At 52.6% G+C, this 22,702-nt stretch overlaps 1 protein-coding gene and 1 long non-coding RNA gene across 3 annotated transcripts; one reads left to right on the forward strand and one right to left on the reverse strand.

The window, feature by feature from the left end:
• Positions 1-268: 268 nt before the first annotated feature.
• Positions 269-6,334, reverse strand: LOC139078078 (uncharacterized). 2 transcript variants are annotated; one of them, XR_011530832.1, is made up of 3 exons: positions 6,243-6,334; positions 1,289-1,550; positions 269-946 (listed from the first exon to the last, which is right to left on the reverse strand). It is a non-coding gene; the product is annotated as an uncharacterized lncRNA (long non-coding RNA). The 2 variants fall into 2 exon arrangements; XR_011530830.1 differs by lacking the exons at positions 269-946; positions 1,289-1,550 and adding an exon at positions 4,295-4,590 and having other exon boundaries at positions 6,243-6,330.
• CCN5 (cellular communication network factor 5) lies at positions 5,904-18,919 on the forward strand. The gene is made up of 5 exons (XM_070588391.1): positions 5,904-6,248; positions 6,425-6,517; positions 10,397-10,607; positions 15,949-16,203; positions 17,935-18,919. Exons 2-5 carry the CDS (start codon positions 6,458-6,460, stop codon positions 18,153-18,155), a joined length of 747 nt encoding a protein of 248 aa, XP_070444492.1. The 5' UTR covers positions 5,904-6,248; positions 6,425-6,457; the 3' UTR covers positions 18,156-18,919.
• Positions 18,920-22,702: the final 3,783 nt, after the last annotated feature.

Below are 22,702 nucleotides of genomic sequence, written 5' to 3' on the forward strand. Positions count from 1 at the left end.
TGGGATGCAAATAAGTAAAGTAAAATACAGAGTCGGAAGGGAGAATAACATTGACTTCGCGATTAAAAGTAATTTAAAAACAATTGCGAAGTTACATGCTTATGAATTTGAAAGCTTGGGGGAAAATGGATACATTTCCAGAAAGTTATAAAATGCCAAAAGATTGGTCCAAGAAGAAGTCAGGAATTTAAATGGTTCGATCAGTATAACAGAAACTGAAATGGTAGCCAAGGCCCTCCCACTAGCCCAGATCAGACCCAGACTTTCTGATGGATGTGTTCTGCTGAATTTTTAAGAAACAATTCATGCCTATCTATACAAGTATTTCCCTCCACCAAAAAAAGCCAATCTACCTTATTTTATGAGACAAGTGTCATCTTGGTAGAAAAAAACAGATAAGACAATACAATAAAAGAAAATTATAAGCCCATTTCATTTATGAATACAGGATGGAAAAATGCTAAATAAAATATCAGTGGACTGAATTAGGCAGTGTGTTCACATAATGCTAATACCTCACCATCAGAAAGGGTTTATCCCAGAGACGCATCAACGCCAGGAAATCCACTAGTGTAATTCACTGCATTATTAGCTCAAAGGAAAAAAATCCAATGATGATATCAATTGATTCAGAAAAAGCTTTGGATAAGATCCCTAGGTATTTATGATGAAAAAAAAAAATGCTTAGCAAACGAGAAACATAAGTTTCTTAATTTAGTAGAGCTTTTAATATTGAAAACTTCCCGAAAATATTATTCCTCGTGGAGAAAATTTATATGCACATCAGGATCAGGAACAAGCCAAGAACGCCCAATATCACTGTTATTGCTTGATATGTAGTTCCAGAGAGCCAGGCGACAGCTGTCAGGAGGGAGAAGAGGATGAGCAAAGATTGGAAGGGAAGAGGTGAAACTGTCTCGTTTGTAGATTTGTGTGATCATCTAGCCTGAAAAGCAAATAAGGTGACAAAGTATTAGAAGAAACAAGAGTTCGGATACACGATCAACCACAAAAATCAGTAACAGTTTTACACCAGCAACAGCCAGCCAGAAAAACTCAAAATAGTAGTGGCTTAAACAAAGGGTATACACACATATATATTATAGATAGAGAGAATAATACATATTATAATATTACGTGCATATTCTTATATTATTATAATATATAATATATGTATGCTATTTTTTTAATCATGTGAATGAAGTCCATAAGTGAAGTCCAGGGTGCATATGGAGGCTCTGGGTGTCATCAGGAATCCAGGTTCCTTCTTTATTTCTCCTCTTCCCACCTCTGCACATGAGGTCCATCCGCAGGGTACCCTCATGGTCCAAGAAGGCCGTCAAGCTTCACCATCATATGGGATTACTGACTGGAAGCACGAGGAAATGAGGAGTGGTGGTGGTAGGACAAAGGGAACCCTTTCCTTTTAAGAAATCTTCCCAGAATTTGCACACAACACTTCCGCTTCTGTCTCGTCGCTGGAACCTTGTCACATGGCCATGCCTCGCTGTAAAGCCGAGTGCATTGTTACCCCAAATAAAATCAGGGTTCTGTTATAGAGGAAGGAGGAGAGAAAGGATATTGGAATGGGCATCCATCAGGCTCTGCCACAGATCCCAATTTCCAAAAGAGGAAACTGGGCCCCAGAGAGCTAAGGGAATTTACACACAGCCACGAAACCAGTAAGTGGCAGAGTTGGGATTTTCATCTGACTGATTCTGGATCTTCCCACGGTACAGGTGTCCCTCTTACTCTGGTATGTCCAGCCACAGGAGCACTGACCCTGCTCGCTCCCAGCCCGGCTTGGGTCAGGCTCTGTTTTGGGGTTGTCTGTCTCTACTACCTAATGCAACAGCGGCAAGCACCCCAGCACCAGGCATCTTATTCACCTCCCCTCTCCAGCCTCTCCCACGGGGCTTGGCACTGGATCGATGTGCAGTGAACGCGAAGGAGGAATGCACGGAACGAACTGACAAAGTGTGAACGGCTGGAACCGGCTTCATCCTTCAACTGCAGGTGTTTGTCCACGGCTTCCGTCTGCTGTGCCCTGATCTAGCTGTGTTTCGTGAGTTTCACTATGCAGATGCATTTCCCAGCTCCTAAAATGTTAGGCCTGGCCCAGGTCTGAAAGGACATGTAGTCCATCTCAAAAAGGAAAAAAAGATGGAGAAACTTAGGGCCAGAGAAACAAAAGTGTACGTCCCAGATCCCAAGATACATGCGGCAAAGAATGAGTCATGTCTCTCACTCTGGCTCCGCTTCGTGGGTGCACAGAAAGATCGCATTTCCCAGCCTCCCCTGCAGGTAAGTGGGGCCATGTGACCAGTTCTGGCCAATAGAATATGAGGGGAAGTAATGAGTGTCACTGCTGGTCTGAGGCAGCCAAGGGCCAGTGTGCCTTCTCCCCGCGTCTTCTCCAAGGTGACCTTGGAGACCACTGGTCTAGACCGGTGATTCACCAATTGTCATGTGCGCACAAATCACCTGGGGTCTTATTAAAATGCAGATTCTGATTCTAGGGTGGGGCCTGGGAGTCGTCATTACAAACAAGCAGCTGGACGATGCCCATGCCTCGGGGCACAGATGTGAGTGGAGAAGAGCAGAGGGGGCAGCTCCATGCAGACTGCCTGACTTCATCAGACTGTTCGCGAGCTGACAGAAACCTGCGTTGGGTTAAGCCACGGAGATTTGGGGGTTTATTTGTGACCTCAGCCTAATTACCCCCAATTAACACCTTGGGAGAGGGAATTGTCATTTAGTCGGTCCACCAATGTTATTGAGTTCCCACCATGTACTCATTTTATGCCCTAGGCGCCTCCCTTTTAGGAGGCACTTGCTCTCCAGTGGTGCAGGTGCAAGATCGGCACCTGAGGGGGAGAGCTCCCTGAACTTGCTCCCGAGGTGCCCCTCTTACGGACCCCACTCCCAGCGCTGTAAGTAGGTGGGGGAGGCAGGATTCGAAGCCGGGCCCTTTTGACTTACGAGCCTGTGTTTCCTTCCGGTAAAGCAAAGGGCAGCTGTGCTCGTTCTGGGGTCTTATTTGCGGGGCCACAGCAGCAGCCAAAAGATTCACAGTTCCCGGGACTGTCACATCCCCTCCAGCGGCAAACTTGGCAACTTAGGGGCTTGAACCACACATGACCAGCCAGCAAAGCGGCAGCTCCTGCCAGTCTTTCAACACTTTGAACTGTTTGTGGAAGATTCATCCTCCACATTTTCATCATCGTCACCTCAGTGCCAGCCCGCAAGCTTCCTGAGCCTGCCGGGCCCAGGGCCTCCCGCTGTCCGCGCTCTCCCATCCCCTGTTATTAAAGAAAGAACCCTTTCCAAGCAAAAATCCATGCTCTGACTCAGAGGGGCCCCTCCAGGCAGGTGGCAACTCTCCCACTCATCTCCTGTCGCCTCCCTGCGCAGCCCTGACCCGGGCCTTCATCAGTCCGCACTGCCCTCGGAGGCACGGCCCGCCCCACTCCTGTCAGCAGAGGGTCCCCTCCTCTGTCACTGAGTTGGCTGCGATCATTGTTTCTCTCTCCAACTCCTCCTCGCACCTCATATTCGCTCCTGTCTTCCTTCCTGCCTCCGAGAAAGAAGTGCTTCAAAACCATTTCTCCCAGGAAAAACTGACCAATGGAGACAGAGGTCAGAATAGCGAGTACCTGGGGGACAGAGGGTACAGTCTTGGAAGGGGCATGAGGAAACTTCCGGAGATGTATCCTGATCTGGTGGTGGTTACACGGGTGTGTACATGTGAAGAGTTGTCGAGAAGTACACTTAATTTTAGCTCACCTTAAGCTCTGCTCTGTATACATATGATGCTTCAATTAAAAAGATATAAGCCGCAGAAAGCTCTATAAGCAGAAGCAAAATAAATAGCAACAAAACCACAATACAGGTTTTGGAATCATATGGACCTGTGCTGGAAACCTGGCTCTGTTTTCTAGCTGTGTGACCTGAGGCAAGTTACTTAACCTCTCTGAACATCACCCTTCTTATTGAGGTATGGACTGTGAGGAGAGGAGAAAAGATATTGGAACGAGCAACACTACTTTTTATAAAAAGTCCTTAGCACAGGCCTGGCTTCCTCTGCGTGCTCAATAGACAATCATTTTCATTGTTATTAAAACCAGTGGTCCTAACAAGGACAGAACACGGGAGTGGTCTTGCCTGGGTACAGACAATAAAAGGGGCGCATTGCCCATAGAGAATTTAAAAATGAAATAAAATTGCTGAGAAAAGAATTCCACTTTTTGTCATCACCACGCCCTGGCAAATCTAAACAACGTCAGTCATAAAATACTCTGTCCCGAAAATGTCTTTTATTGGTCTAAGTTCGAAACAATTGTTGCAATAGCTGTTGAATTTTAATAAAATAGATGTAAGCTTCAAAGCAGCACGTTTTAGTTTCTTATCCTTTAATAAACGTCTTCTACACAGAAGTTAATTTGGAGACTTTCTAGGAATAAGTCGCCCCCAGCGCACGTGGTCGCAGGAACACACGTTCATCGCAAGAGTGAGTTCCTAGCAGTCTGGAATCTTCCGCATTTGCTTCAAGTGCAATTCTCGTCTCCAGACTCGTGGTGTCAAGTATTTCTGCATCTCAGTGGTAGATTGAAAGAAACAATGAATATCGGGGGAGGGTGAAGACGAAGATTCAGGTGTTTCAGTTCTGTCATTCTATGTGATGGCCTGGAATTCTGATTTGTGTTTAAAACGTAAAACAGTGAAACCGTGTAAACGGCGAAGGAAAATGTTTTTGTTCGGTAAGTGCAAATTTTAGTTCATACGCAAACTAGATTTGTCTTATCTCATTATTACTGAAGACAATTTTGTTATACGAAGGAGGGGGGTGTTAAAAAATGAGCCACTCTGGGTACAAAATACCCTAGGCATGCCTCGGACCAAAACACAAGCGTTTCCAGATAAACAGCACTGCGTCTCCCTCCCTCCGCGTCTGTGGACAGCCCCACTGCCACCCTGCCCACTTCCTCCAGCCACAAATGATCAAATCCCTCATTTTCATCTGCAACCTCCATCTCCATCAACTCCTTCCCTTGGGACTGAAACCAGGAGGGGAGCGACAGAAACTTGTCCCTGCTGGAAAGTCCTTCCTTATCACCCCGATATCAAGTCACTCTTCTTTCTCACCACCTACCCATTCTGGAAACTTCTACTGTCCAGCTCCATCCCTTGGGGTACTAGTGGAAATTATGGGGGCCAAAGCCTTCCCCAGCCACCCTTCGATGTCACCTCCATTAATATCTTTGCCAAATTCTACGGTCAAAGCCCATGTCCTTACACCCCCCACCCCCCAGTGGCTGCAACATTGTAGATGCCCCCAAATGCTGGTGAGGTGAATTTGTGTGTCTTACTCTCCCATGTTCAACACCACTCCCCACCTCCCAGTCAGCTCCAGTCACACCAGGCACCTTCAGCCCCCGGAATAGGCAATGCTATCATGCTCTCTCCCACCTCTAGGCATTTGTACATGCTGCTCCCTCTGCCTGGAACATTCTGCCCTCTCTAACCACCTCTTTCCTCGGCTCCCTGTAAAGGCAGCTCCTTCAGAAAGCTGTCCGTCAGCCTCTAGTCTGAACGAGGACCCCTCCTTGGTATGCCCAGGAATTCCACCTGTTTTCCCACTGTCATGTCTCCCTCTGGGTTTTATCCCAAGGTCAATGCTGTGTCTCCAGCCCCTGCAGAGGGGGCACTGGGTTAGCTGAATTGAACGAAATGGATTTGGTTCACCCAGATCGTCTAGCAGTGCTCAGCAAGTGCTGGCACACAATAGGTCTAGCCCGTACAGGCTCATCCCCCGTGGCCCACCTTCCAGAGCCCAGGGAGCAGGCCGCGGGGAGGCCCCTTGTTGCCAAAAGCAAACAGGCCGCCCAGGGATGTTTTGCTCTGGGTCACACCCACCTCTGGGTGGCTGCCAGTCTTCCTGCCAGAAACCGCAGGCCGGCCGAAGCTGCCCAGAGTCCAGGCCACGGGGCTCAGGACGACTTGGGTCAGCTCTGCTAAGGGGGTGTCTGCTGAGCACTTCCTGGGTCCCAGCCCCCCTGGGGTCGGGCAGGGGGCTGGGGCAGGGCTGCAGCAGGGGCTCTGTAAGGCCCTCTCGGGCTGGGAGGAGTGAGAGGGGCCCCTGCCAGCCTGTCACAGGCTCTTGGCACGGCACTGGCTCTGGCTTTCAGACACACACACACACACACTGGCAGGCACCCCCTTGGTGGCCTCCACGGTCTCACCTTCAGGTAAATGGGCTCATCAGTGGGAGCATGAGGATGGGAAGAGAAGCGAGGAAAGGACAGCGTGCGTGTGTGCGTGCATGCGTGTGTGTGTGTGCGTGTGTGTGTGTGTGTGTGTATTTTTGCCTGGGAGTGACCTCACAGCTGCCGGAACATAAAGACTTACAAGTCCTGCCTCCCAGGCTCAAAGCTGGCTCCGTGGGGGAAACAGTGACATGAGAGGCACACTACAGACCCACCTGCTGGCCTTCTCCCTTCTCTGCCTCTTCTCAAAGGTAAGGGGGCCCTGGGCCCTGAGCCGTACTGCTGACTTCCTTGGTGTGGTGGGGGAGGAGTGAAGTCACTGCCAAGGGCCCCCTGGAAAAATACTTCCAGGCCCCCCCATATGGGGCACAGCCCAGCTTCCCTCCCTGGTACCCAGACAGCTGCCTCTGGCCAGCTCTGCTGTGTGACCCCATGCAAGTCCCTTCTCTCTGAGCCTCGGCTGTTTCCTCTGTTGAATGGGCATACTGTTCATGGGGCCTTTGTGAAGATCATTTGTGACAATTTGTCTTATAGTGCTTAGCACAGGACCTGGAACTTGGCAAATGTTCAAAAGAGGACTTTTATGATAATTACCCATCCCCACAGCCCCTCTGCAAAGCAGAAGTGGGCATCCTCGTTGTGAACGGGGAGACTCAAGGCACGACCTGCTTTGCCTGACTATGAGCCAAGATTTGAATGGGTGCTGGTGTCTAACTGATGGGAAAGTCCATGTTGCCAGGGCATTAACGCTGTTGGACCCTCAGCCAGTAAGTGACCTGCTAGCCTGGATGGAGGGGAACAGGGAGACACCCTCACGGAATAATGACCTTCTCTCATGGGACATTTTTCAAAGGGCTGTGGAATGCCTACCTTGCCAACATGCCCAACAAACCCATAAGGAATTATTATCCCCTGTCTTCAGTCAAGCAAGGCTCAGAGGGGTAAGCAACTTGCCCAAAGCCACACAGCAAAAAGACATCAGAGCAATAGAGGAGGTGGGGCCCAGGATGGGCCTGGGTGTGTGTATGGGGGGACTTCAGTCTATGCCTCTCCACCCCCAACCTGGACCAAAGCCACAGATGCTGAGCCCTTTGTGTGTGCAAATGCTGAGTTCCTGGTGCCACAGGGATCAGCCCCTCACAAGCCATGATCTCAAGGTGTTTTCACACTCCTTTGAGGAGGGCGGGCAGGGGCTTCTCTCTCCTGGGTCCCAACGAGTGACTGAGGGAAGGTTGAGGACCCTGCTGGCATCCCACTGCCACTGTTTGTCCTCCCAAAGGGGACGGGCAGGACACAAGGCCAGGGTGGGTGTCTTGGGGAGCTGGAGCAGAGGACTTAGCATTCTGGGCCAAGGATTAAATGAGACCAAAATGAAGCCATCCTGGACTCACTGTCCTCACCCCTCCATCTTCCTGGCTCCCAGGGAGTGGGCAGCACCCTGTGCAGAGCACAGGGACATAGTTGTCATGAACCTGGAAGTCCACAGCAATCCTCAGAGGGAATTCCGAGGCCTCCAGGCAGGCCATGAGCTCCCGGGCTCAGGGCTGTGGATGGAGTCAGGTGGCAGGGACCTGGAAACAAGCAAAGTCACATTGACTGAGAGCTGGCCGTGACCTCATTTAATCCCTGTCATGACTCCAGGATAGGTGGTCTCCGCCCCATTTTACTGTGGAGGAAACAGCTCCCTCCCCACGGGGCACTTCAGTGAAGTGTCCAAAGTCACACGGCAAGTCAGTAGTAGAACCTGGATTTCAACTCTGGCCCAGAAGATTCCACATCCAGGGCTCTTACCACACAGCCCTGCCCCCTGGTGACCACAGTAAGGGTCTGTGGAAACCAAGTATGATGGGTCAACTTGAACAGAAGGATGGGGTGGTTGGGGAGGGTGTGGAGATGGTGGAACATCCTTCTTGATTTGTCATTGTCCCTCCTGAACAAATGGATAAATTGAGGCAGAGCCTAGAGTGGCACCAGAGCCCCAGAGGACAAGAGATGGGCATGGCAATTAAGAGCCTCGGCAGTGGATCCACATGAACCTGGATCCTGATCCTGACTCTACCTCTTACTGGTGATGTCACTATATTGCTTTGGGCTTCTGTTTCCTCATCTTTAAAATGGACATAACGACGGTACCTCCCAGGGCAGGGTTAAGTTTGACAACACGGTAAAGCGCTCAGCACACGGCATGCCGGTGTAAATGTCCGCCATAAGCATCTGTATTAGCCTCTCCTGGGCTTCAGGACCTGCAGATCCGGCCCTGCCAAGCTTGCCCGCTGGAGAGAGCCCAAAGTGGGAGCCCAGGTGCAAAGCAGAAAGCCTATCCCCAGCTCCCCAGGTTTCAGGTGGGAGGGACCGGACCCGAGAGCCAGTTCTGGCCCGAGTCCCCCACTTCCCCTAACCGAGCGAGCTGAACCCCCAGTTTGGAAGGGAACCCAAAAGTCCGGCCGATTGCTTCTCAGATCAGCTCCGTGTGAATCGCCTCTGGTTTTATTAAAATGCAGACGTGGATTCATAAAGAAGGGCCCTCGATGCCGCATTTCTAACAAGCTTCCAGGTGATGCTGATGCTGATGCTGATGCTAATACTGTGTCCCAGACCACACTTTAGGGGCGAGGCTGGGCCGTCTTCTCTAGAACCACTTCCGTGTCTCCCTCTTGAAATTCCTGCAGAGACGGGAACCGGCTCCCTTGCGGGCTCCATGCCCACAGGGGCACCCTCGCCTCTGTTACCCAGTGGGGTCTCAGATGGGAGCCTGGGAACGCTCCTGTGCACCCCCGCCAGAGGCTGGTCGGCCAGTTTGGGGTGGCCCCCGGTGGCCGGGGTGGGAGCTGCAGGCCACTGAAGGCTGGTTTGCAGGACTGTGGTTTCCTAGGGGTGGGACAGGTGGGGACTAGGGCAAAGGGGTCATTGCCTGCTTTGGGCCACTCAGGAGACATGAGGTTATCAATTTCATCTTCCTGAACTGCAAGTCTCCCATCCTCCAGATAAAACCCTCCAGTCCTCCAGAGACCCTACTAAAGATTGGTCCCCCACGGATGGGGCCACTGGGCACATCTTGAATGATCCCTGCCTCTTGGTCCCCACCTTCAAATGGATGTGTGGGGAGCCCATGGCATCCAGTTTCTGGTTTGGTTATTTCTCTGTCCTGAGTGGGGAGGGGCAGTGCCCCAGGGGGCGGGTCCCTGGCTCAGGCTTTTCCTCATTATGGGAAAAGTCTCCCGCCACCCCGGGTCCCTGGGTCCTCAATGGGGAGGCAGGCTCCCAGCTTGCAGCAGGGGCTGTAACTTTTGGCAAGCCCCTTCCTGTCTCTGGAGTTCAGTTTCCCATCTATACGTGGCAGCGGGGGGCGGGGGGTGGGATGTAGTTAGACTGGAGCAGAGGTGCTGGAAACCTCACTGTGCATCAGAAGCCCCCAGACGGCCGGTTACAGACCCCAGGCCCACCCCTGGAAGTCCCGATTTGGTAAGTCCTGGAGGAGGCCTGGGGGTCAGGATTTTACCAAGTTTCCTGGCTGATCTGATGCTCATCCAGAAACACATTCTGGATTGTTCCAAAGATCAAAACATCCATGATACTGTTTGATTTCTTCAGCCCTCAAGATAAATATCCACAGTCTACCTGCTGGAAATGTCTCGGGCCCTGTTGTTTTCATCCCTCATCTTGTCGCTTTGCCTTTCTGGAAGCTGCTGGAGGGCAGGGCTAAGCCTTCATTGTGACTCACAATGATGATCATTGTCCTAAACGCACGGAGCATCTACTGCAGGCTAGGCCACCTGCTAAGGGTTCAACAAGCATTGTTTCACTTGCTCCTCAAACCACCGTCTGACTTAGATACTGCCATTACCCCCTCTTTACAGATGAGGAAACTGAAGCTCAGAGAGCTTAAGTAACTTGTCCAAGGACAGAGTTAGGACTGGAGCTCTAGTCCAGAGTCCTTGCTTGTGATCACAATGCCCTGCTGCCTCTTAGGGAGTGCCATGGGACCGGCAGTGTTCAAGGCCAGGTCTATGTGACTCTGGGGCCAAGGTGCGGACTGCACACTGCCTGGCCTGGCAGAGAGGTAGCCAGTGGTGAGGGTCTCCTTGCCCAGCTTGAACGACCGAGGCTGAGTGAGGTCTCTGTCTCTGCAGGTGTGTGCCCAGCTGTGCCCGACACCGTGCGCCTGTCCCTGGCCACCACCCCGGTGCCCGCTGGGGGTGCCCCTGGTGCTGGACGGCTGCAATTGCTGCCAGGTGTGTGCCCGGCGGCTGGGGGAGCCCTGTGACCATCGCCACGTCTGTGACTCCAGCCAGGGCCTGGTCTGCCAGCCCGTGCCTGGTGGCCGGGGCGCCGTGTGCCTCTGTAAGCAGGTTTGCGGGACTAATGGAGGGTGTGTCTGGGGGGGGGGTGCTGTCAAGGCCATGGGGTCCTCCTTTCACTGCTGCTTCCGATACACATCCATACCATCCAGTCCAGCCACACCTGGCAAACCACCCTAGGCCCAAACCCTACTTCCCCCCTCTTGTCTTTGCTCGGAGCCAGCCTACCACCTGGACAGCCTCCCCCACGCCTACTTCTCCAAATCACAGCCAACCTTCAAAGCCAAGTGCGAATACCTCCTCCTCTAAGCAGCCCTCCCAGATTCTTCAAACCAGGAGTCATCATCCCTTCTCAGGCCCCCCCCAATGCTTTTTGGAAAATAAAAGTGCAACCCCTTATTTAGGGCGTAATCCATGTCAGGTGCTGTGCTAAGCCCTTCCCATGACAGTCACATAATCCTCACAATAAGCCAGTGAGGTGAGTACCGTCAAACCCATTTCACAGATGAGGAGACTGAGGCTCAGCAGTCTTAACCGACCCACTTCATGTCACACAGCTTGGGATCTGGGCAAACAGGCTCTAAGGCAACATCCCGGTCAGTCTGCCTCCTGGGCTGGGAGCCCTTCGACCACAGTCTGAATCGGAGTTTGCTGTTTCCTGGTGGCCTTGAGCGTGTTGCGCCTCCCGCCTCTCCTCCGACCCTGGCGCCCCCGATGCTTGGAGAAGGGGTGCTCAGCTTCACTCTGGGGACATTTGCGGCCGGATGATTCTTTGTTGTGGGGGGTTGTCCTGCGCGTGACAGGACATCCAGCAGATCCCCGGCCTCCACCCGCAAGTGTGACAGTCTGTCTGCAGACGTCAGATGTCCTCGGGGGAACAGAATCATCCTCAGTTGAGAACCACTGCTTTAGAGAAATGGAAAGAGGTGAGACTGTTCCCTTCCTGCCCCCCCCCTTCATAACAAGCCTTGTAGAGCGACTCACCTCTTTCCTCCACGTGCATGTCACACTTTCATAAAACAGGAACGAGAGAGAGAGAGGCCCGCGACTCACCGACAATGAGTCCATCTATAGGGAAAACCTTTTTAACAAGATAAATGAGAAAACTTACAGACAGAACATCATCGGGAGTAAGTCCTTGTTAAATGCTTTATTTGATCATCAGAGTATACTACGGAGAAAGGGATGTAACTGTTATGTAAACTCATAGATGATTCCTAATAAAAATGAATCTAAAGAAAAAAATGAGATAAATAACACAGCTCACAAGGCTGTTGTTTAGACTAGCACGACACTTGTAGGGCACTCGGCAGTGTCTCTATTGAACACTTGCATAGCACTGCCCATGTGCCAGGCACTAAGGGTTTCACAAATGTGAACCACAGAGAGGTTAAGCAATGTACCTAAAGTCACACAGCTCATAAGTGGCAGAGCTGAGATTTGAACTCGGGGAACTGGCCCCACAATCTTCCTTTCCATGGTTTGACTGCTTGACACTCAGCATGTGGTTCATATGAGCAGCTGGTATTGTCATTGTGGTTCATATGAGCAGCTGGTACTTCACTAAGGGGACTTTCTTATCTCATCTTGATTCCTACTTCACACACCTGGAGGCCAAGGATTTATTTGACCCCTGCTCCTTCCCGTGACTCTCAGCCCTGGTCAGGCAGCATGGTGGGTGCTCCTGAACGTTTAATATTTGGACGGAAGTTGGAGGCTGGGAGCTGGTGAACCCACAGTGGGGCCAGAGCCAGCTAAGCCCTCACGGGGGCCGGGTCTGGGTCTCGGCTCCGGAGGGAACATGCTGCCCCAAAACCTCTTCTCACATACTCCTTGGACACTCGAGGGCCACTCAAGCTGGTGTGCGTCCAGCGTGAGCGCCTGATGTCCTGCACCCCGAACCTGCAGCTTCCCCACTCAGCGGAGGGCGTCTGCATCCTTCCCATGGTTCAGGTTCAAAACCTAGGAGTCATTCTTTTATTTTTTTTTATAAATATTACCAACTTGTTATTGTTTTTTAGGAAGATTGGCCCTGAGCTAACATCTGTTGCCAATCCTCCTCTTTTTTTTTCTCCCCCTAAAGCCCCAGTACATAGTTGTACATCCTGGTTGTGGGTCCTTCTAATTCTTTGCAGGACGCCGCCTCAGCATGGCCTGATGAGTGGTGTGTAGGTCCGCGCCCAGGATCCAAACTGGTGAACCCCAGGCCACTGAAGCAGAGTGTGCGAACTTAACCACTCGGCCGCGGGGCCGGGCCCCATGAAGTCATTCTTGACATTCCCCTTTTTTTCACCTCCCATATGCTGCCCACCAGCAAATTCTCCACAATGTTTTCAGAATCCAACGCTTCTCAGTCCGTCTGCTGCTGCCATCCTGGTCTGAGCCCCATCACCACGTGTCTGCATTCGCAGGAGCCCCATCACTGCCCCCTGCTTCCATCCTTGTCCCCAGTCTATTCTCAACACAGCAGCTTAGGGCCCCTGTAATAAGTAAGTCAGATCATGTCCTTCCTCTGCCTACACGCCTCCAACAGCTTCCCATCCCCTCAGAGTAAAAGCCATAGTCCTCTCAGTGCCTACAGGGCCCCAAGGATCCTGCTCCTGTTTTCTCTCTGACCTCATCTAACTGTCTCTCTCCCTCCTGTTCTCTGCTCTGGCCACACTGTCCTCCTTGCTATTCCTTAAACACCCTAGGCATGCTCCTACCTCGGGGCCTTTGCACTGGCTGTTCCTGCTATTGGTGTTCTCTCCCTCCCCCCATATCTCTGTGGCAAGTTCCTTCACAGCTGTCCTCAAATATCACCTCTTGGGAGGCCTCCTCTGATCACCATATTTACAGGTTGCACACTCCCACACTCCTTATCCCCGCCCTCCTTTATTTTTCTAGCACTAATCACCATCTGACATCATAAACTCTGCTCGTTTATTGTGTTTATTTCCTCTAGAGCGAAAGCTCCAGTGAGGGTAGGATTTTTGCCTGTTTCAGTCTTTGCTGTATTGGAAGTGCCTGGAACAGTGCCTGGCACATAGTAGGCACTCAATAAATCGTTGTTGAATGAATGAATAATAACAATAGTGCTGGTGAGGCCAGCAGGAACAGACCCCATTTACTGAGCATGTACTGTGAGCAAGCCCTTAACAGACATGATTTCATTTTATCCCTGAGATAAGGCAGTCTTATTACTATCCCTATTTTGCAGATGAGGGAACTGGGGCTCAGAGAGGTTAAATCACCTGCCTGAGATCACACAGTGTGCAAGTAGTTGAAGGTAAAAAAAAAAAAATCTGTTGTCCCTTCTCCTGCAAGGGACTCTCAGAGGGAAAGGGGGACACAGAAATGACCAGATGACGAGACTGTGCTCTGAAGTTCTTTGGGGGAGGTTTCTGGACAAGGGGGCATGGGAGAGTGCCTGGGAGGAGAAGCAGAGTTTTGGCAGCTGTGTGTGTATGGGTGTGGGGAGGGAATCCGAGAGCGAGTAAGTCTGCAGGTGCCTTGTGGTGCTTGGGACGATGCACACAGGTGCCACAGACCCTGGGGTGGGGTGTGGCTGCCCAGGAGTCATTACCCCCAGCCCCACCCCACCCGGCCCTGAGCTGGAGGACGAAGGAGAGGCACCAGGAAACCTTGCTAAAACTATGGCCCCTCCAGCTGACTTTCCTAAACAATCCCTCTGTTTACCAGGTCATCCCAGTGACCAGGAGGCCCCAGGGCTGCGGCCCCAGGAGTCAGGCCTGGAGACCTGGGCTCGGCCAGGCCAGGGGCCTGGATTAAGCTGAGGCTGCCCCCGTGGTTCCTAAGAAACCAGCAGCCACAGGGTCCAAAAAGTCAGGGCTTTGGAACCAAAGGGCTATGGCCTGGAAGGAACATGGGGAGGGAGCCAACGCTGGTCCCGTCCTCCCCACAGGAATAAGCATCACCCTCTCCCGTTTACGGAGTGGAGCGTCTACTATGTTCCAGGTTTGGGGCAAAATGCTTTAAGTGCACCAGCTCATGTACTCCTCCAACGGCCCTGTGAGCAGGGTACCAGGGCTCAGAGAGGTGAAGTAACTTGCCCCAGGTCTCACAGCTAGCAGCAGGGAACTGGGCTTTGAAGCCAAGTCTGTATGGTTCTAAAATTCCTGGGTGTATATGAGCCTTTATGAGGTTTTCTCAGAAGACCTGGGAAAGCTGCTTGCCACTGAGTCCCTCAGCCCCAGCTGGACTGCCATGCCTGCCTCCAGGAGGCCCTCCGGGTCGCTCCCTCCTCTGTACTCGCAGAGCAGCCTGCATGCATCCCTCCAGGGCTCTTCACTCTGTCTCGGAGGTGGGGACTTTCACATCTGTCCCCCACTCCCCACCCCCCCCCCCATTGGCCCTTGCATCCCTCCAGGCAGGACCGTGTCTTAGTCCTGGCTAGGAGCACAGCGGCTGGCACACAGGAGGGGCGTGATATGTGTCTCTGGAGTTATAAGGAGTCGGAAGCATTTTATCAGGGTCTCTTCTGCACGGAGCCTGATGCCAGGCAGTCATTCAAAGTGCATTTTCTGAGGGCCTGTGTGTCCCACCCATGCTCCGAGCTGGTGGGGGGGAGGCCAGGGTGAACCCTCTCCACCCCAGCCCTCAGGGAGGACGTGTCCGGTGGAGGAAGTGGTAAGAATGCCCACCTCCTGAGGGCTTCATTCAGAGGGTTTCTTGAGCACCTACTCTACTCCTAGCACCATGCTAGATGCTCTGTACATATTCTCTCATGTAACTGAAGGTACAGATTGTTGTTCTCATCGCTGCTATTGTTAAGGCGACTCAGAGAAGTTAGGTAACTTACCCAAAGTCACACAGCGAGCAAGTTAAGCCCTGACCTGACGGTGATGCCTACAACACAGCAGGTGGACCATGAAAGTCTGTGCCACGAAATCTCAGTGTGTATATGATAGTCCCATATTATGAATATGTGGTAATTATACTGATCATAACCACAGAGTAGCTAGGGTGTGTTGAAGGTCTCTTTCATGTTGGATTCATTACACACATAATTTCATTTAGTCTGTACCACAATCCTGTGAAATAAGCACCCTTATAACCCATTTTGCAGATGAAGAAACTGAGGCAAGAAGAAGTGATAACACCTGCCAAGGCCCATAGCTAATAAAGGACGGAGCAGGGGCTCCGACCAGAACAGTCTGCCCGCAGACGCTGTGCGGGGACGCAGGGCGCCGCGCGTCTCCCTGCAGGTGCCAGGCAGGCCGGGGGGTGCAGGGGCTGCAGATCCGGGCCGAGCCCCTCGGCTGCGCTCCGACGCTGCGAGGCTGCTGCTGCCAGCGGGATCTGGGCCAGCCCTACAGAGAGGGCTGTGCGGTGGGTGGTCGGCGCAGCCGGGGTCACCGACGGGCCCGCTTTCTGCCCCGCAGGGGGAGAGGATGACGGGCGCTGCGAGGTGAACGGCCGCGTGTACCGGGACGGCGAGACCTTCCAGCCCCACTGCCGGCTGCGCTGCCGCTGCGAGGACGGCGGCTTCACCTGCGTGCCGCTGTGCCCCGAGGACGTCCGGCTGCCCAGCCGGGACTGCCCCCGCCCCAGGAGGGTGGATGTCCCGGGCCGCTGCTGCCCCGAGTGGGTGTGCGACCAGGGAGCGGGGCCGGGGGTGCAGCCCCTCCCGGCCCAAGGTGAGCGCGCGCGGCCGGCGGGCGGGGACCTGGAGGGGTGGCCGGGGGTGGCCGCCTAGGGGCAGGAGCCCGGGGTCACAGGGCCGGTTTCCCGATAGAAGAAGCCGGGAGGGGCGGCGGAGACAGCGAGGGGCGGAGTCACAAGACCCCTTTAAAACCCACAAGCAAGAAGCAGCGGGGCAAGTAGATCATTTTAAATCATAAGTTATTAAACGGGAAAATTGGTGGCAGCATGCAGGGAGAGGTGGGTTGGGACACTGGAACCCATTCTCAAATTTGATAGCAGAGGTGTAGTTATAACGCATACGCTAGTTACATTTATAATGTATCCCTACATGTTAACAATGTATTTACATAATATAGTTTAAAAGTTATATAATAGCATAATATTGGGCTTATTAAAAGAGGAACTCACACTGAACTGGCAAAGCTGGAGGACGTGGGCCTAGGGGTGGTCAGAGGGGGAGGAAAGACCCTGCCTCCTGCTATAAACTCTTCAGTTTTAGAGATTTTGTTGTGATGTCACTGGGTTTTTAAAATTATTATTATTACATGAATGTGATTTTAAAAAAAGCAACCAAAAAGAGTGCATTGGGTCCACAGACAACAGCACTGCACGAGGGGCGGTAGAGCGTGGTGGGCTGAGCATGGAGTCTGCCCGGGTTCTAAGCTCCAGTGCTTCCTAGCTGTGTGACTCTGAGAAAGTTGCTTCACTTCTCTGTGTCTCAGTTCTTCCAACTGTAAAATGAGAATAAGAGCAGCCACCTTATAGAGTTGTCATGAGGACGGGATGAGTAAATACGAGGAAAGCAGTTGTAATGGGGCCTAGCACACATGTTCCACTGATGGTAGCTCTTATCTCTACGATGGAACGTGATATATCTGATTAAATACACAGGAGAGGGCCAATGAGTTCACTTTAGGTATAAAAAAGGCACCACATATGCAATTTGATCTCCGTTACGTGTGTGTGTCTACAGCCATATGTACACACAGACATCATACATACGGCACACGTGTGCATACAGACACAGGGTTTCTCAGCCTCGGCACCAGTGACGTGTGGGCCGGGTGATTCCTTGCAGGGGGTTACCCTATGCACCGTAGGATGTTTAGCAGCATCTCTGCTGGATTCTGTAGCCCCACCCTCAGTGGGGACCACAAAAAGCATCTCCAGATGTTGCCAAATGTCCTCCAGGGGCAAAACTTCCCCCAGCTGAGAACCACTGGTTATTAAGGGCCAGAAGGAAGGACAAAATATTAACAGCGCAGAGCAGGACTCGAGGAGGAGGAAAAGCCTGATCATGGGGACCCACCCTCTTGTTCCAGGCGCGGCCTTGGGGCCACCAGCATCCTTGCCGCCAGGTCCCAGCACCCCCACAGGCACAGGTCCCAACTGCCTTCCCGTAAGATGCTGTTTATCACAGGAGTCAGGGAGGATACAGCAACGAGAAAGTCACTGTGTTCTGGGGGGCCGTCATGGTCAGCACCATCAAAATTGCCTAATAACCAATATTTACGGAGTCCTTACAAGTATCAGGCACTGTGTTCAGCACTTCACCTCCACTATTTTATTCAATCCCCATAATCAACTATTAGGAAATTTACATAGGAAGAAACTGAGGTCCAGAGAGGTTAAGCAACACGACCAAGATTGTACCGCAAGCCGATGGGTTGGTTTGGCTGTTAAACCCTGACCTTGCAATGCTGACCCCTCTTTCTTCCCCCCAGGACCCCAGTTTTCTGGCTTTGTTGCTCCCTCATCCCCTGGCATCCCCTGCCCAGAATGGAGCACAGCCTGGGGCCCCTGCTCCACCACCTGTGGGCTGGGCATAACCACCCGGGTGTCCAACCAGAACCCCTTCTGCCGATTGGAGACCCAGCGCCGCCTGTGCCTGCCTGGGCCCTGCCCACCCCCCAGGGGCCGCAGCCCATGGAACAGCACCTTTTAGAGCTGGGCTGAGAACCAAGCCTCGGTGCCCGGCCTTCCCAGCAGGCAACTTGGCTACAGGCAACCATCCAGCGTGGGTGCACTGTCGGGCCCTGGAGAAGCTTCACACGCCGCCTGGTCCGTCTGGACCCTGAGCCACAGCGGGGATGTGTGCCCGGGTCCCCCTTCCTCTAACTCACAGCCTGGGAGGCTGGCCGGGTTTCTAGTATCTTCTGGTCCATTCTCAGCCTATGCACAGCCTTTGTCAACCACGCGCACAGGCTAGCTTTCCAGGAGATGGGGCAGCCATCTCTCCCTTAGTCATTAAGCTGAGCAGGTGCTGGGCTGGACTGCCTGTTTTCTGGGGGTATGATGAAGAGGGGCACAGATATTCTGACTCTCCTGCTTCCTTTCCTGGGGTGACATACAAACGTCCCCGAACACGTGTCTATGCATTAACTTCTGTGTCAGGCTTGCGCTGTCTGAGAAAGCCCTCCCCATCCTGGGCAGAATTTAGGGGCTGAAGCCTTTGCAAAAATCACAAGGTGAAATCACACCGTCTTGAAGAAAGTCAGAGAAAGGCCTTAACATGATGCATTAAACCCAACTCGCGGTCGTAAGAATTAACCTTTCTGGAGCTCACGCCGTGTACCAGGTGCAGAGCTGGACGCCGTATACAGGCCAGCGCTTCGCAGCATTTTTGACTAGAGAAAGGCAGGAGACAATGCAGGATACCTCCCCGGGGCTGGGGAACATGGCTGGAAATAAACCAAGCCACGTGTGAAATTGTTTGAAGTCTTGTGTTTTATTGTTGAAAAGATTAATCCCACTATGTACATTGTATATCCTCCTCTGCGGTCTGCCCGTGTTTGTTGAAAAATAAAACCTGTGCTTTCATCAGGATCCAACCAGGAAATCAGGAAACACTTCCAGAATGTGGTCGGGGATTTCCTCTTCTTAACTAGTTTTATTGACATCTGATGTCCGCACAGTTAAATGCACAGGTCTTGAGGGTATGGTGGAACGGGTCTTTACAAATGTACACCCCTGTGTAACCAAGGCCTCAATCCAGGTATAAAACATTCCCATCTCAGAAAGTCCCCTCCAGCCCCTTCCCAGTCATCCCCTCTAGCCCCCATGGCAGCTGCTGCTCTGATTTCTGTCACAGAGGAGTGTCGCCTGTTCTTGAATCTCACGTAAACAGAATCGCCTGGCAGGTGTGCAGGCACACTCTTTAGTGAACGGCTTCTTTCGCTCAATACCAGCCCTCGGGGTGGAGGGGCAGAGAGGGGACAGGGCCCAGAAGCTGGGACCAGAAGGCAGAAGGTGGAATGGCAGCAGGGCGGTCCCCTGGGGGCAGAAGCCACCACGGAGAAGCAGCCTTGAAGGCCTAACAAAAAGCCGATGGAGACGGGGAGGCAGACCCCCGCTTCTGCTCTCTCCTACCCCCCCATCTCCAGGAGGGCCTCCCACTGGTCAAACCTGCTGGGAAGGTGGGAGGCGAGGGAGCGGAGCCTGGGAATGTAGTGCCCTGAGGTACGAGGCAGGGCAGGGAGGGCCTGAGAGCAAGGGCGAGTCCAGCTCACTGTCGTAAATGACCCCCACCTCAGAACGGTGCCTCCAGCCCCTCATCAGGTCCCACTTCCTCGAGGAACCCCGGTGTGAGAACCACAGGCAGCATCTGCGCCTTAATCTTCACAAAATATAACCAACTCTAGTTCACAGAGGAGGAAATAGCTCAGAAAGGTGATATGTCCAGAAGCTGGTCTGCAGCTGGGGTGGGATTTTAGGCCACACCAAGTTTATCTGACTCTCAAGACTGGGTTGAAGGTCTCTCACAGGCCGAGAGTTTTGGTGGGTCTGGCTCTGCAGGGTCGACTCTGGACACACTGCCAGGAAAAATTCTGATAACATCTGGAGGCACTGTGAGAACGAGGATGCTGACAACCTACCTGCCTTGAAGGGTTCCCGCATGTGGGGCCCTCTCTGCCAGGAGCCACCCCTGGGACATCTCTAAAGGAAAGTGTTACTGACACTCCCCTTTTAGAGATGGGTAAACTGAGACTGGAGTGATTAATGAGTTGCCCCAGGGTTGGGGTGCTGGACTCTGGGCCAGGCTGGCTGCAGTGTCGTGACCTTACTCCCGAGCAGCCGTGAGCAGCACTAAGAGGTCAAGTCAAGATGATGCTAAAACTTGTATTTAAATCACATAATACTCTCAACAACCCTTGGTGTTGAGTACCGCCAATGTCCACGTTTTACAGCAAAGGAAACTGAGGCACAAAGAAGTTAAGTCCCCTGCCTGAGATCACTCTAGAAAACAGCAGAGCCAGGATGGGGAGTAGATAATCGCAGTGACCAGGCCGATTTACTTATGGAAAAAGCAAATGAGTGTGAATGAGCATGTGTGTGTGTCGGTGTGGATGACCTCTTACCACCCCTCTCCATCTCCACTGCTCCCCTGGGCCGGGGCCACCATCATCTCTGCCTGGACACCTGCAATAGTCTCCTCCTGCTCTCCCAGCCTCCACCCTTCCTCTTTACAGTATGGGCCACAGGGAGCCTGTTAAAACCAACCCAGATCACGCCAGTCCTTTCCACTCTGAGAAAAGCTAAAGGCCTTTGCACAACCTACAAGGCCCCCCAGTCACCTCTCTGGCCTCACCTTCAATTTCGCTCCCTCTTATTCACGCTGCTCTGACCTCACTGGCCTCTTTGCTGTTCCTCCAACATGCCAGACAGGCTCTCACCTCAGGACATTTGCACAGACTATTCCCTCTGCCTAACATCATCTTCCCCCAGAACCGCATGGCTAATCCCCTTGATCTCTCTCAAGTTTGACTCACGAGTCACCCTTTCACTGAGCACCCGCCCTGGCTGCCCTCCTTCTTCCAAACTCCAATGCACAGAGCACGTCAGCTTTTAACACCCTGCATAACTTACTTAAACACTCATTATTATGTTGCTGGACTCCACAGTGCTGGGACTGCACTTATCTGCTTTGCTCACTGATGGGTTTCCAGGACCTGGAACAGTGTCCAGGACAGAACCTGGCTCGGTCGGTCGTTATTGAAGGAGTGAAAGAATACATCTTGCTTTTTAAAAAGGGATCTAATGGGGCTTAGAAAAGTAAATATGTCGATGACAAATGGGAGTGGCCGCCCAGTTCACAGTGATTTCCCAGCAGCCATGTCTGCGTTGGTCAGAGGTGGCCCCCTTCCTCCCCATCCTCAACCTCAGTAGTTCTCAAAGTGGGGTCCCTGGACCTGAAGTGTCAGCATCACTTGGGAACTGGTTACAATTGCAAATCTTGTGCCTCATCCTAGACTCACAGAAACCCTAAGAGGGGCGCCCAGAAATGTGTATTTTAATGAACCCTTCGCTTCATTAAAATCTGTGTAAGGTTACGATAAAGTGTGGCTTCAAACAAGAGCATGAGAACACGTGGTGTGCTGCTGCCTCCCTGTGGCAATTCTGTGCATGAACCGCAAAGAGGCCACCTGCCGGAGGAGGCCTGGAGACCTGGGCCCAGCCGCCTCTTCCGGGTCTGCAGATGGAGAAACTGAGTCTCAGGGAAGGGGAGGGCCTTGCCCAAAGCCTCAGGGTGAGGCAGGGTTAGAGCTAAGCCTAGAACTCTTCCCTATTTATGCCGGATGCAGCAGCTTTCTCTTCTTAAAATATTATTCGAACAGATGCCTCGAAGGGCTTCTGCTGGGCCCTGAGCCAGGACACCTCCATCTGTCCCTTGGATGACTCCCTGGTCCCTCTGCTCACAGTCCAGTCCTGCCTCCCATCGGCCATACTGTGCAAGCAGGAGGACCTTTCTCGAGCAAATTATGGTTATGTCACTCTGCTTAAACCCCTCCAGGGCTCAGAGTGGCCCTCTGGCTTGGGTCCAGACTCCTTCCATGACTCACCAGCCCTGCTGTTTTTTCCAGCCCCTTCTGTGCTCCAGCCACACTGGCTGGCTTGGGCTCCTCACTCCGGCCCAGGCTTTTCCCCAGGCTGTGCCCTCTGCCTGGGACACTATTTCTCCATGGCTTTACCTGCATGACCCCTGATTATTCCTCATTAGTCACAGTTTCCATTTCTACAGGGGCCAACCCTCCCCTTGCGCCCAGGCTCCCATCCCCTCTCACCTGCTCAGGTGCTGCACTCCTGCCATTCCCCTTTCATCATCCCAGGTCTTCCATTTCTCCCTCTCTCCCGGATCATTTCCATCAATATACACACATGCTTGTCCTTAATTCCACTGCTGCAAAGGATGCAGCCTGCCAGCCTAAGCCCATCCCGGCTACTCCAGTAACAGGAGGTGGGGTGCCCTCTTCAAGGGGCAACTCCAGCAGCCTCACTGGGGGGTGCCTGAGAAAGGTAAGGCTGCCATGTTACATGTGCCGTCAGAGTCCGTCTGCTCTCCATGGCTGAAATGGGGTCTAGGGTCTGAGGAGCCTTCTCAGCAACAGAGTCTCGGCTTAGCTGATTGTCAAGAACTCATCTTTTTCCTCTTCCACTGTGATTAATCACAGCATCAGGGAGAACCCAAGGGCAGAAGCCTAGACCTCTGGGGCA

The sequence above is a fragment of the Equus przewalskii genome, chromosome 21 (genome assembly GCF_037783145.1).
Source record: "Equus przewalskii isolate Varuska chromosome 21, EquPr2, whole genome shotgun sequence".
NCBI lineage: Eukaryota > Metazoa > Chordata > Mammalia > Perissodactyla > Equidae > Equus > Equus przewalskii.